This window comes from Harpegnathos saltator, unplaced genomic scaffold (genome assembly GCF_003227715.2).
Source record: "Harpegnathos saltator strain DR-91 unplaced genomic scaffold, Hsal_v8.6 scaffold789, whole genome shotgun sequence".
In the NCBI taxonomy this organism is placed as follows: Eukaryota; Metazoa; Arthropoda; class Insecta; order Hymenoptera; family Formicidae; genus Harpegnathos; species Harpegnathos saltator.
This window is the reverse complement of record NW_020230636.1, coordinates 211,329-225,434: the sequence shown is the minus strand read 5'-3', so window position 1 is coordinate 225,434 and position 14,106 is coordinate 211,329. Positions and strand designations below refer to the sequence as shown.

The 14,106-nt window shown below is 51.8% G+C and overlaps 1 protein-coding gene across 5 annotated transcripts in view; it reads left to right on the top strand.

The window, feature by feature from the left end:
• LOC105181690 (SAM and SH3 domain-containing protein 1) overlaps positions 1-10,162 on the top strand; it is a 388,936-nt gene extending 378,774 nt beyond the window's left edge. For 3 of the 5 annotated variants that reach the window (XM_025306536.1, XM_025306535.1, XM_011138641.2), the window contains 6 exons: positions 381-653; positions 2,874-2,972; positions 4,611-4,949; positions 5,424-5,636; positions 7,592-7,742; positions 8,512-10,162. In XM_025306536.1, the coding sequence (XP_025162321.1) occupies positions 381-653; positions 2,874-2,972; positions 4,611-4,949; positions 5,424-5,636; positions 7,592-7,742; positions 8,512-9,278 (1,842 nt within the window). In that variant the 3' untranslated portion in view covers positions 9,279-10,162. The remainder of the gene's footprint in view (positions 1-380; positions 654-2,873; positions 2,973-4,610; positions 4,950-5,423; positions 5,637-7,591; positions 7,743-8,511) is intronic. The other 2 variants (XM_025306537.1, XM_011138643.2) reach the window with 2 other exon arrangements.
• Positions 10,163-14,106: the final 3,944 nt, after the last annotated feature.

Genomic DNA, 14,106 nt, shown 5'->3' with positions numbered 1-14,106 from the left:
CAGGCGCAATATCAAGCCGTCGAATCCAGTCTAGATAAATCCCGTTAGATCGCAGCCCGTCACTCCGCAGCGGAATTACATTAGTCACTGCGTTGCGATAAGTACCACGTGGAGAAAATGGCAGAAAGAGAGAGAGAGAGAGAGAGAGAGAGAGAGAGAGAAAGAGAGCGGGAGTGGGAGAAAGGGAGAATTCTGTCGGGTTACACCTCGACCCTCAGCCCTCCGCCGAGCAAGTTTGATCTCCCTCGCGCGAGAAGTACCACCACCTGGCATCGTTCGGGCCGCTTGGCTCCCATGGGCGTTCGTTCACCGGGGAACGACGCCCACCTTCTCTCGCGGGCGCACGTCACGGCGTGATTTATTTAATTTTGGGGCTGCAGAGTGTGAGCTCGAGACTGTCGACTGTGTCGGTGGACACGAGTAGGAGCGACCAGCCACCTCCGGTGGCGGGCGGTCGCCATCCAGCCGACCGGTCGGAGCACCATCACGAGCACCGTCACAACCATCGCCACCATCATCACGAACATCACCACTCGGTCTCACCCCGACCCAATCAACGTCACCCCGCCACCACTAGCACGACCGTTACCACCAACACCGCCGACGCAACGTCACCGCAAAGCAACGCGCAACGTCGCCCGGTTCCCAGATATGTTCGTATCTATACGAATCTATGGATTACGTAGGTCCCCCCCCCTCTCATCTTGTCATCTCCATTCCCTTCCACCCCCGTCGCTGAGAGAACACTGCCAAGTCCATCTCCATACTACTAACCCATTTGTACGCTTCTCCACGCGTGACGCGCGCGCTCAGTCCATTACGTATGTATATCGGTCGTGCAAACATCGCGGGCGTCTTCGGACCAGGAAACGGCAGATCTCGGCAGATTAGATGCATACGCGAGCGCTCGTATTACGCCGGGTGTACGTATGTATGTATGTATGTGTGTGTGTTTTTGTGCTGTCGGCGCACTCGTGAATATGCATTTTTCGTCCCGCTTACGGAAGAGAACGCGCGCGCGCGCGCGACTTCCGAGGCTCTCTCTTTCTCATGGAGGAGCCGCGTTGCGGTAACGCGTTTGCCGGACTTGCGCGAATCTGCTGGCTGCGGCTGACGCGTTTGAGGGAGAGAGAAAAACGGCCGTTCTCCTCGATCCGTTTCCGGTGTGTTGAGCATAGTGAATCGAGGCGCGAGAGCCACTCTCGATCCCCCATCCGTCGGCCGGACAATAGGATCCCACGATTTGCGGATTGTTCGCGAGAAAATCGCGGACGCGCGACGAGATCGCGACGGATTTACGCCAGTCGGTCGCGCCTCCTCTTCGTTTTCACCGAGCAAACCGGAGTTATTCTCCGCCGACTTAATAACGACCGAGCCGTTGTGCCGTGATCTCCGACGATCGGACGCGCCGCCCAAGTCTTCGAGTCTCCGAGTCTCGTCGGTGGCTGTAAACGTCGCGCGAAACGTTTCGCGTCTCTGTCTCTGGATGTCGAAAGTTACACGAGGCGCGCACGAGGCCGGGCACGTAGACGGGGACGATGGTTGAGATTTTCCAAAAATACCGTGCGCGGGATCTCGCGTGCTAACCGGCCGTGCTTTGCACAATTCTGGAAATCATCGTGAGGAAAGTAGCGGAGAGAAAGTTTCGCGGAGGTGTTGGGAAAGAGATCGATCGATACTTGAGGAATTCGCACGGCGGCACGGCCTCGTTTCGCGCGCTTTAATGCGTGGTCGTTTTATCTTTCAACCGCGCAGTTCAATCGTGATAGCGTGGAGCGTACGGCATTATAATAATCGGGCTTGACGTTCGAGCGAAAAGCCGAGAGAACCTCATAATCTGATCATAGCGCCAGAATAAGGTGCCTCATTTCCTGCTCTGACGCCCACACAGCACTGACAGCCTCTATATGTATAAATATAATATACTCACACACTGACACGCCAATATTAAGTATATCACTAACTCATCTAGACCGGCGCGGCGTAGCCTGCATACGCTATTTATTTCTCATGTAACACGCAACTCCCCCCCTTTTTCTACTAATATACATATACATGTGTATGTATCGAGTGTAACGTGGCTAACGTGGTGTAACACCTGTACATTTAACCCCCCGAGTCGCGTACAACATTTGCTGCTGCTACTTTTGGGCTTCTTACCGCGCGAGGGTTATCCCGAGAAAATTCCTCGGGCGCGCTGCGTCGCAAACGATATTCCGACGAGCCCACAATCAACGATCAAAATGGGTATCTTGTAAAGGGAAACTTTTGATATATCACAGAGTGAACAGAAAAGAGCAAAGTAGTAAATACGTCATAATTCATTCGATTTTTCCATCATGGTGTGAACGTACGAGAGCGCGGCGCGCTGAAAGCAACGGGTGACAAGTGACGAGCGTGTGTGAATTCTGAATACGGGATTACGGGAATATTCGATAAAATGGTTATCGCGGGACACAATTTCAGGCAACAAAAAGGAATATAAGATCTTACATGTTTCCAGGGGATGCGCGCGTCTACTCGCGTGTGATCGTGAGATCGTTAGAAATCCCGAGGAATCACCACCGCGGTAGCCCTCGCGCGTTTACACGTACGGTGTAATATCTTGGAGATTGGGTACTGTGTCGTCATATTTCTGTGCCTCCCACCCGCTGTCTTTACCATCGGTGACACAGAGTCGCATATATATATATATATATATATATATATATATATATATATATATTCGGGGTATTGCCTGGCAATACCTCCCCCCGTAACCGTCACTCTCATCATCTAAAAGCATCCGCGCGCGCTTACTTAGACCCATCACAGTGTCCGCTTCTCCCTTTACCGCGCCACCAGAATCGTCTCTGCGAGTATCAACGTTTTAGAGCCGGAGTAGCGGCGAGGAGGGACTGTCGCCGAGCCAGAGCAGCGACTACGAGGATCAAGAAGAACTCGAGAATCAACACTCGGCCGCCGTGCACACAGTACGTGACACACGAGAACGTTGCTCCGTCGGGAGGACGTTCCGTTTCTATTTTACCTGTCGCCGCTGCGTTCCTCTCTCGGTCGTTTCCGCGCGCATGCACTCGCACGCACGGCGGCGATCTCTCGATCATTATTACGCGAAGGGCGCGAGCAAACAATGTGATAACCGAGAAAAATGCAGCCGTGCGCGCGCGATTGATGGAAATACCGCGAGAGATCTCGTTCTCCCTCTTCCTCTCGTCCCTGCACGCTTCGTCGCGCCAAGGTAAGTCCCGAGTGTAAACTTTGCGCGTTAAGCGGTATCGCGGAATATTTGCCGCTTATTTATCAAATTAGTCGAGACTTTCCGAGAGTATTCCCTCTTTCTCCCGTCGCTGTCCTGCAGAACACCGAGCACAGTTCAGTTCGTGATCGCGGTATAACGTCGATCCGCGCGATAAATCAATCGGATCCGCACGGTTACGCTGTCAATTTTTCGTCGCATCTATGAACTTTGATCGTAAGTCTTGATGAACGTGTTCGTTACCGAACTAACGCGCCGTTGCATCGTTCGCTGAGCGTAACGCGAATGTAACATCGGCCGGCCGCTATCACGTATGCAAGTGGAACGTATGAATGTTATATGGAGAGTCGCGCGGCTCTCCATATAACGGATCGGAGGGCAATCGATGCGCGCGAAATTGCCGAGCTCGACTCTGATTCTAATCCCGAGCGCGTATCGGTTTAACGCTCCTTCTCGCACCATTTGTCCGTTTCGTTCCGTTAAACGCAGCGTGTGCGTGTGCGTGTGCGCGCGCGTGCATGCGTGGTGTTTCAGCGTCGCGAAAAATATATGAGCTAACATGGGAGGCGAAAGACATCTTGCCTCCAAACACGCTTACGAAATTACACGGTCGCAACACGTTGGTCTCTATTCGCGCAAACTCGGGGACGAGAGAGAGAGAGAGAGAGAGAGAGAGGGGGGGGGGAATCATGCGTCTCTATCAAAGTGCCTCACTCCACCGACGATTGCATGCATCGGAAATCAGAAACGGAGATGCCATTCGCGTGAGGATCAATTCAACGTTGACACTCGCTGTCGTCGTCTTTTAATTCTTCCGGGAGCTTGAAGAGTTGTGTGAAAAAATATTTAAATTCTGTTTTCTTGCAAATACATTCCGCGAAAAGTAGAAATAGAGGAATATATATATATATATAGAGAGAGAGAGAGAGATATGCACACGAACCAGCCGCGCTCGATCTCACCATCATTCGTCCGAGCGGCCATGTTGTATTTGAACGTTAATAATCAAACTTTGCAAGACCGACCACGAGAAGGACGTGTAGCGCTTCTCTTAGCGAGAGCTGGGCACTCTTCGCGTCACGTGGATCGCTCCGTCCACCGTACGACATTCCAGGACGTCATAAATGCATTATTGAAAATGACTCGGTCAACGAAGGAGAGATCCTTATTTCATATAGCTCCTCGATTTAATTAACGCGATCCCCGGCGCGCGAGAGTCGCTCGCTCTTTTCTCACCCGCCGGTGCATTCGACGGGGAGAGCACGTATTCCCGGCACGGTGCGCGCCGCTGCCGCCAGCTCCCCCCTCCCCTTCCTCCCACCGATGTTCTCCAAAACTCAATTAAAATTTCCAGTCAGAGGCCAGCGCGCTGCTGGAAGGCGACGCCAGAGCGGGAATCGCCGGTCGAGCGAGGAATTTGAGGCACGACGTGCAACGAAAGATCTCGAGGCTGCGCCAGGATCGCGCGTCCTCGGAGGCCTTCCCGTGCAGCGCGAGCAGCGTCGAGAGCCTACCGAGCGGAAGCGGCTCCAGCACGCAGGCATTGGTCCGCGCAGGAAGCAATCATAGCTCGATATCCTGCGAGGACCGGGACGCCATCAGCCCGACGTCCATCGGCCCTGTCCTCTGCAGGGCGAGGGCGCTGGTGGACTATACCCCCAGTCCGTACGACAAGGACGCGTTAAAGTTCAAGGTTCGCCTGCCCTACCCCCTCACGTCTCTCCACGATAATTGATTTACGAGCGAAATTTCGCGGCAACGAGATCCCCCGCGCGTCAAACGACGACGTAGGCGGTGGGCGGCGCCCACGTGGCGATTTATCACGGGTGTAAATTGTGTATACGGCCGGATTTCGTGGAACGGTGTGCGTGCGCGCGTGCGTGTGCGCTCGGTTATTCACTGTCGGAATTCTTAATCAACGACTCAGATCGAAATTCTCAAGTCGAAATCCACGATATCTCGTTTCTCTCTCGCTCTCGCGTGTTCCACGGGTCGTTTCTTTCTTCTCTTGCTCTTTGTGTCTGTTTATTTTTCTATTCATTGGAGGGATCTCGATAACGATCGGCGATCGCGGCGATTTAACGACGCGCGCAGGCCGCGCGACAAGCACACGAGGTCTTCCCGCGCGAATGATCGCGCGCGCGCGGTCGCGCAACGCTGTTTCCAGAAAGGGGAAGTAATCGATGTGGTGCAGATGAACAAGAGCGGCCTATGGAAGGGCGTCGTGCACAACAGGATAGGCCACTTCAAGTTCATAAACGTCGAGATACTGAACGACAGGGTGCCCAGGCGGGGAGAGCCGGAGCGGGGCAAGTGGGGTCAGAGATACAGGCAGAAGCCGGGTTCCGTTCAAGAGCTCTTGCAGAGAATGAATCTTCAGGTAGAGAGCAATATCTCGCCGCGGCTCGAACAAACTGATTCGCATTTGCATGGCGTCGAATGCAAAGTAGAGAACCTGCTTTTATACGTTTCTTTATTCGGTGTCCCTGTCGCGCCGCCTTCCACCGTCTCTCTTTATCCCTTCGCCCGCCCCCCCCTCCCTCCCCTCCACTGCGCCCTTCCACTCCTCACACCCTCCACCCCCTCGCTCCCTACGACCATTCTCGCATCGGCTTTCCAACTTATACCTTATACAACTCGCAGGTTCCGCAGACCATGACGAGTCCTTTTTGTTCGATCGCCCCCTCCCCTCCCCCTTCCTATTCGTCTCTTTCTCTCCCTCCGTTTATCGCTCCTTGCCTCCGCCTTGCTCATTTTTATCCTCACCTGCACCTATATATTCCCTGCTCCTTCCTTTGCTCTCTCTCTCTCTCTCTCCCCCCCTCTCTTTCTCTCTCTCTCTCTCTCTCCCCCGATCGTTCCCCTTCCCATTCTCCCCTCCCGATTTACCGTCGACATTAGATTTACACCGAGAGGTCATTGAACATGGATTTTAAAGATTAAAATAATAAGGTTTGTAACTGAGGCTATTAACAACCGAGATATCAAGTATTTAGGAGATTAATTAAGTTTCTCCAGGACATGAATGATGTTATCTTTCGGTGAATTTTTATTTCACTCGTCGTGATACGAAAATTTTGCTCACCGCTCACAAATTCACTGCATTTTGTGTCGAATGCTGAATGAAAAAGGTTTGTGATTTTCATCGCCTTCGATTCCTTTTCGCCCGCGAAAAGGAAAAGAGAAACCAATGCGCGGTGGGATCCACACGGTTGAAAGCGTATCCCGTAATTGTCGACGTAATTGTGGGACGTCCCGTATAGTATTGCGATTCGGCAAGAGATTAGGCTCGATCGTGATTCATTGTCGAACGTTCAAGAGGCGCGTCTCGCCCGCGCAGTATCGAGCGAGGAGACGGGGCGAAATGATGGGGAGAGAGGAGGAGGAGGAGGAGGAGCCGCTGTCCCGGAAACGTCGGTTCCGATTCGAAAAGCCGTGCCACTTAATTAAGCCACTATGATCGATCGTTTAATGAGCGCCGTAGATTCGCGCGTCGGTACGCGCCTTTTCGACGTTCCGCTGTACACTTAATTGAGGCCCGGAACGACTCTCCGCGCGACTTACATATCGGACGATCGAGGACTCAAAGTATCTCTCTCTCCGCCGGTTAATCACTCGCGGGATCTCCGCTCAAGTTTCACACGACAGCGCACGGTCTTTGCGAGATCATCATCAAGTGTTCCATCGCGCTGACCATGTGAAAGAAAAAAAAAAAAAACGAATCACGGCATTTTAGGTCCTTCAAATTAACTCGCGTCGTGATTGTCGCGTTGAAAAAATCAAGCCTACCGAGATTTCCCGCCGAGCAAACATTTGAGCACGCTTTCATCATGCCGAGTTGCGCATTTCGCGATAAAAAAAAAAAAAAGAAAAAAAAGAAAAAAAAACAGGGGAAAATGTTGCCGACGCGCGGATTAAAGGTCTCCGACAAGCCAGATTGATTTTGTTTGTCGTCGTGTGTCTCGCACACAGGTGTATATTTTATGAAACAATATTTACAATGAAGTATTAAACGTTGGTTGTAACGAATCCACTTAAATCGCTCGGTCCCGAACTTTTTAGCCGGTAAACTCGCGCTAGTTGTTAACTTGGATAATATACAATGTGGAAAAAAAAAGCATCCAACAGCGAAAACAAAATTCCGCCCGCATGCTGCTGAAAATTTGTTTTCCACGGTGGAAAATTACGTCATTTTCGGTGCGCGCTTTTGCATTTAACGTTTGCCGATCGAAGCGCGGCGGACGCTGCTAACGAAAATCCGCACGAGCGGCGGACTATTCAAGGCCCCGTTAAGGCAGAAGTAGTATCTCAAAGATGAATGTTACGCTCGCGCAGGAACATATTCCAGTTTTTGTGCTGAACGGATACGAGGATCTGGAGCTCTTCAGGGAGTTAGAGGCGGCGGATCTGGACTATTTGCGTATACATCAACCCGAGCATCGTGCCAAGATACTCACCGCCGTGCAGCTACTGCACGATCTACAGTGTGAGTATATGCCGAGCATATACCGGCTACATATGTATGTATTATTCGCGTTTCACACAAGCGCCCTTTTCATCGTCGTCGCTATTCGTCTCGCCGCGTGTGTCGGGTTATTACAATTAGCACACGGAGCGGGGCCGCGTATCTTCGGAAAAGTACGCCGCAATTTCCCTCCGAAACGGAACGAAAGTAAATAGCCCACTTCCCTCCGTTATGGCGCGAAGAACAATTAAGAGCGTAATAATCTCTCCGAGGCGCAGCCGGAGCCGTCCTTGAGAGCCGCGGAAATAGAAATAAGAAGTTGCGAAACTTCATTTTTAGACGGCGCGCAGCCGTTTTTACTCGCCCGCCGGGGGATAAAAATTTATGGCGTGTTCTTTTTTTCTTCCCCCCTCCCCTCCCCCCCGTGGAGAAAAGCGTCGCGTGCAGATAATGCGATGCAATTATATAATAATAATAATGCACGTGCGCGCAAAATACCGACGTACACAACACGTGCGCCGTCGTGGAAAAGTTCCTTGTGAGCACTGCTAATTGTTGTTTGTTACCGACCAGGGTACGCGCGCTTTTATCATATCGAGCAATTTCACTTCGACATTAATTAAAGCAAAGCACAAAATTCTCCCATCGCTCATTACGACGTGTGCGCAAGTATGCGCGATCAGCGCTGATCAGAGATTATTTATGTATTATACGATGAGAAGCGGCCACAAGCGGGATCTCTCACGCACGCACGCACACACACGCGTCCTTTTTCCTTCTGTCCTTACAGCGGGCAGCGAGGGTGACCTAGCCTCGAGTTCAGAGGGCGACGAGGTCAGCCGTCTGGTATTAACCTCTGGCCAGACGTCCGGCCACTGTTCTCCCTTTAACCGTCGCCAGTTCCCGCGGGACTCGGGCTGCTACGACGCGCACAAGAATACGACCAGTCGGCGGGCCATCAGCCCGGAATCAACGACCACGTCGACGAAGCTGTCGAGGGAGAACAATCTGGACGGCGCGACGTCGGCGGCCGCGAAGAACGCCGCCGGCGGCGCAGCCGCCGCTGAGACCGGCCTCGCGGACGCCAAGGACGACTTCCATCCGAACATACCGATCACCAGCGGCGCGAGCGCGAGCCAGAAGGAGGGGGGCCAATTCGAGAAGTCGCCGTTGCTGCGCAGCGGCAACGTGCGCTTCATCGCCAAGAGAGGCAACTTCGGCGAGACGGTGGTGATCGAGGACGCTTGCGAGAGCGGCCAAAAACTCGGCGGCATGGTCAAGTACGTGGTGGGCGGTAGCAGTGACCTGGGTCTCGAGGCCACCGGCAACGTCACCGGCCTCAGCCAACGGGGCTGCCTCAGCGAGAAATCCAGCGACTCCGGCGTCAGCTCGTCCAGCATCAGCTCGGCGCCGCCGCCGCGCGACAAGGTGCTCGCCTCCGCCAGCACCGCGTCCGACTCACCTACCAAGACTTTCGGCAGCTTCACCAGAGCGTCGCCGACCTCCCAAGGCGGCAGCAAGGGCGGCAGCCAGGCCAACGACGGGGGCTACCAATGAGAGGGACCGCGGCAGACCGCCGATTCGACGAGTCGCGGCAGCCGCGATTCTGAGCACGAGATCGAGGCGGACGGAGGTAAGGGAGTCGAGTGTGTGTAATTAACGCGGGAGCGGCCAACGGAGCAACCTTGCTTCGAGCCTGATTGCTACACGCGGTCTCGCGTTTTGTCCTGTCCTGGGGAATTTCATGGCGCGGATTTTTCAAGACCCAGCGGCGTGACTGTCGAACGGCGCCGGCGGGTGTGCAGCGGCGGTTTCTTCCATCGCGAAAACGTAGTCGGTAATTATCGATAATTCTCCGCTCGTATCGCGCGCGCGCGAACGTCACATTTCAGCTCGGCGCGAGCAGAGCGCGCAGAAGCAATATCTCATTTCCCGTTATTGTTGTCGAAGGGGTGCCGAGGATTTCGCTTCGTTTGATCATTCTCGTCACGAGCGCGAGAGAAAGACGGCGCGGCGGCGCACGCGCGCTCGCAACGACGCGAACGGAAATTCTAATATCTCTCGACGCGGCCCGATATTAATGTCGGGGGAACATTTTGTTATTCCGCATCTCGCATATTTGGACGCGGCGGCGGGAAGAACTGAGGCAAGAATCGCGCGAAACGAGCGAAATTCCAACAGTTGTAACGAGGGCTCCCCGGGGAAAGAAAGACGGAGACAGACGGTCAGAGGAGAGCGAGGCGAAGTTTCTTCTTCGCGTTTACTCGTGTTCGGCTCGCAACGAGAGAGACGCATTCGACGAGTTTGGAGTGAGGTCGGACAGCAAAATCACGTCACTGCCGATCATCCTCGCGATGTTACGACACTTGGCCGATCGCTCTCGAGCGACTCGAAACGGCGAGATCTCATCGCGCGCGCCTACGTAGTCGTGTAATTAATAATAAGCGAATACTGTATGTGATATGGTAGCAATATACGATCGATTAAAACGAATAGGTAGAAAGAAAGAAAGAAGAAAAGAACGCGACGCGACGCGACGCGCGACGATTCGCGCATTTTATCTGTCTCGCGATACCTGTCGCGAGATTAAAAAGGAAAAAATCAATGAGCAGACGAAGAAGGAAGAACACAGATAATTGAAGACGCGCGCCTGTTAGTTTTGATTTCGCGTTCGATTTAATCTGTCTGTCGGTTTCATCTTTGTCAGCGCGACGACCCCCCGCCATTAATCAATCACTGCGAAGTATCGTGTATAGTCCGTTCCGACGAGCGATAGCGGCTCGTCAAAAACTGCCAACGCTATCGAGTCCTCGTCCGTCTCTCTCGCGTGTGGGGGGACGGCGATCCTTGTATATCCCGTGTATCTTTAAACTCTTTGCACGTTCGATCGATCTTATCGCCAGAGGAACGTGCGCGAACGAATCGCCGGGGACAGTCATGAATTGTCTCTCACGACGACACCCGGCACGATTTTCCGCTTAGTAGCGCGAATACGCGAAAATCCACCTTATATCCGGTGATACAGACGGATTACATTCGGATCACAGGATGCCTTACGAGCGTTTTTTACTTACTTAGCTTATTTACGCGATTCCGATCCATGCAGTCCACACGAGAACGCCGACGAGAATCGACCGGGAGCAGAGTATCGCCGCCTTTTTCCTTACTTTTTCCGCCGTTCGCATAATTTCCTACGTGGTTAACAGCGAGAGGAGGCGCGTAATCCCTGCGGGGAGAGAAACTCCCCGCAGCCGATTAAAGAGGAGAGGAAAAGAGGGAAACGGAAATTAAGGAACGTCACACATCGTCACTCGTACTTTGCTTTTACTACTACTACTACTATTACTACTACTACTACTGCTACTACTACTGCTACTACTACTACTACTACTACTACTACTACTACTACTACTACTACTACTACTACTACTACTACTATTACGATCGACAATCCCCATCGTCGGATGTGACTTTGTCAACTTTTCGACACGATGGTAAAACCTGTACATGTGTATATTGACCACGCCGCGCGGAAGAGGAACGTGTTGAAAGTTATAGAGATTTTGTATGTATATAGAAATTATACGCGTAGGACTTAAAGATGTTTTGTATTGATCTTGCCCGTTTGCCAAAACTTAAGATTAGATTATACATATGCACGATATATATATATATATGTATGTATGTATGTATGATGTATGTATGTATGTATGTATGTATGTACGTGTGTGTGTATATATATATATATATATATATATATATATATGTATGTATGTATGTATGTATGTATGTATATGTATATATAAAAGGTACCGTTGGATCTTATGTACATCTCTTGTATAGTGTAAATTTACGTAGGTGAATTTACGAGACGCGGGGGCGCAATCGGGAAGGAAAAGGGTTGCGGGAACAGACATGGGCAAAGTCGAGGAGAGAGCCCGATGGATAATAATAAACCGTAGATGATAAGTTTTCATTGTTACGAGAGACAATTCCCAACGCGAAGCGAGGTGCGTTGTTATGGTTAATTATAAGAGACACGTGGAGGAGCGTGCGAACAGCCCAACGAATAATCGAGAGCGAATCGGCGGGTAGCCGCGCGGAAGCGGTTAATAATATTCAAGACTCTCCGCGGTGTCGTATCACCGGGTACGGTAAACGCTAAAGTCACGTGCCGATTACGATCGTCCGCAATCTCGCCCGGCAAAGTCCCTTCGGACCTGCGGCTGACGCGAATAAAAGAAAGACGAGCGATACGATGGAACGCGGACGACGGAGCTCGCCGAGACTCTGGAGACGCACTTTCGCCGTCTCCGAGATGCGTTCATCGCGACGTCATCGCCCATCGAAAGCGACAAGCGTATCACGCGTACCATACATACATGTACACCTTTTACACCACGTCGTCATCTACGTAAGGTAAGATCGCGCGAGCGCGCGCGCTTATAATCGCGCATCACGGAGGAGGAAGACGGAGAGGGACGCCGAGGAGCCGATCGGTCCGCAGGTCGGCTACGGTTAGTTCGAGACAAGTTCGAGAGTCGCGAGTTGCTTCCATCGACGTGGAGGTCGATCAACGCGACACGCTCGAACGCGGAAACCCGCGCTGCGTGATTTCGCGCCGGGATCGAGAGCTTTCTCGCGAGCTTCGAGACAGCGAGAAATTCGTCGAGTCGCGTGCCGCCCCACGCATACGGTCCCACACGCCACAGTGGACCGCTTTTTCTTTTCTCTTTTTCTTTACTTTTGTTTCTCTTCTGATCGACGACGATTCGCGACGATCCTGAGAAGGATGCCGGGAGAAGACGTACGCGCTAAATGATTACGTCGATCTCGATGACGTCTGCTACTTTATCCGTTCCATCGAGAATAATTAATACTTGTAGTGGACGAATGAAGCGATTATTACGAAAGAGAAAGGGCGACACGGCGCGTGGGGGAGAATGCGAGATGTCGAGATTGAAGCTCGGGTATGCGTGTGTGCGTATGCGTGTGAGAGAAAGAAAGAGAGAGAGAGAGAGAGAGAGAGAGAGAGTGCGAGCGTGAGGACGCAATGTTGAAAAATTAGTGAACGAGTTTATGAGAGTATGGATATAGACACGATAGTGATTTTATTAGCTCGGGAAAAAATTACGCAGCATTCGGTGTAAAGTAAATTCATTCTAATCGTAGACCCAAGGCGCAGTAATCGCAATAGATAATTTAAGCGAACCTTTCGAGAGAGCGAAGAGAGAGAGAGAGAGAGAGAGAGAGAGAGAGAGAGAGAGAGAGAGAGAGAGAGAGAGAGGAGAGAGGAGAGAGTGAGAGAGCAGGAGGAAAAGGAAAAGGAGGAAGAGGAGGAGAAATAGGAGCCGAGTCGTTTGTCGGAGGAAGAAGGCCTATTGCCGTCGTCAGAGAGCTCTTGCGCGCTTTTCGAGACGGCGGCGAAGCGATCGGTAAATAAATTGACTCGAGTCGATCGAGGGAGCCCGTGGAAGCGCGGCAGCGCTCACATGGGTCGCCGAGTCGCTAGCGAAGGAAATCCAGCGTTTACGTAGCGGTCTAGTCCATTTTTCTCGCGTGGTTAACAAACGACAGGATATATAATGTACATAAAGTAACGAGGGAAAAAGAGGAAAGGAATAAAACGAAGCGACAATGCAGATTCTAGAAGAGAGCACGGCGATCGCGGGCGCGATTAGCGCGCGTCGCCGAACCTTTTTATAAGCTGATTTTGTATTTATTAGTTAATTGCGGGGTTTATAGATGATCATCGACATACACAGCCCCCTCCCCCCCTCTCCATACACACACATACACGTTCACACACACACACACACACACACACACACACACACACACACACACGAATCAACACACATAATTCTTATCGTCTCTCGGTTCTCGTATGGTTTCCAGCGATAAGTGTTAATTTATTGACTGTGAATAGAAATAAACGATGGAAGATTCAAACGAGACGCGTCCACGTGTCGCGTGTAATTCATTTTCCCGGCGAAATTGCGCACGCCTCGGTAAACTTCCGATTCCGTGGCCCGATCATCCCTCCGAGCAGGCGAAGAAGCAGCTGCGCCGAACGGCGAACGGTAAGTGCTTAATTAAGGTAAACGCGTACTCCGTAATCTTTCGATCGAAACGACGCGCATGCATGCGCGTGCACGTTACGTGCTGGAATTTTAATTAAAGATGCAGCGAAGTGAGAAAAATCAATTCGTTAACGCGCAATTAACGCGTGAGCGATTAATGAAATCATCGTATCTTTAGCGTGCAGCCGAAATCTCCTCGATTGCGCGTCGGGCGTCGATACTTTCGATTCATTGAAGAAACAACATTGAGACGACACACGGTTTTACTTCCAGTCTTATTTATCTTCGGAGGACGGATTGCT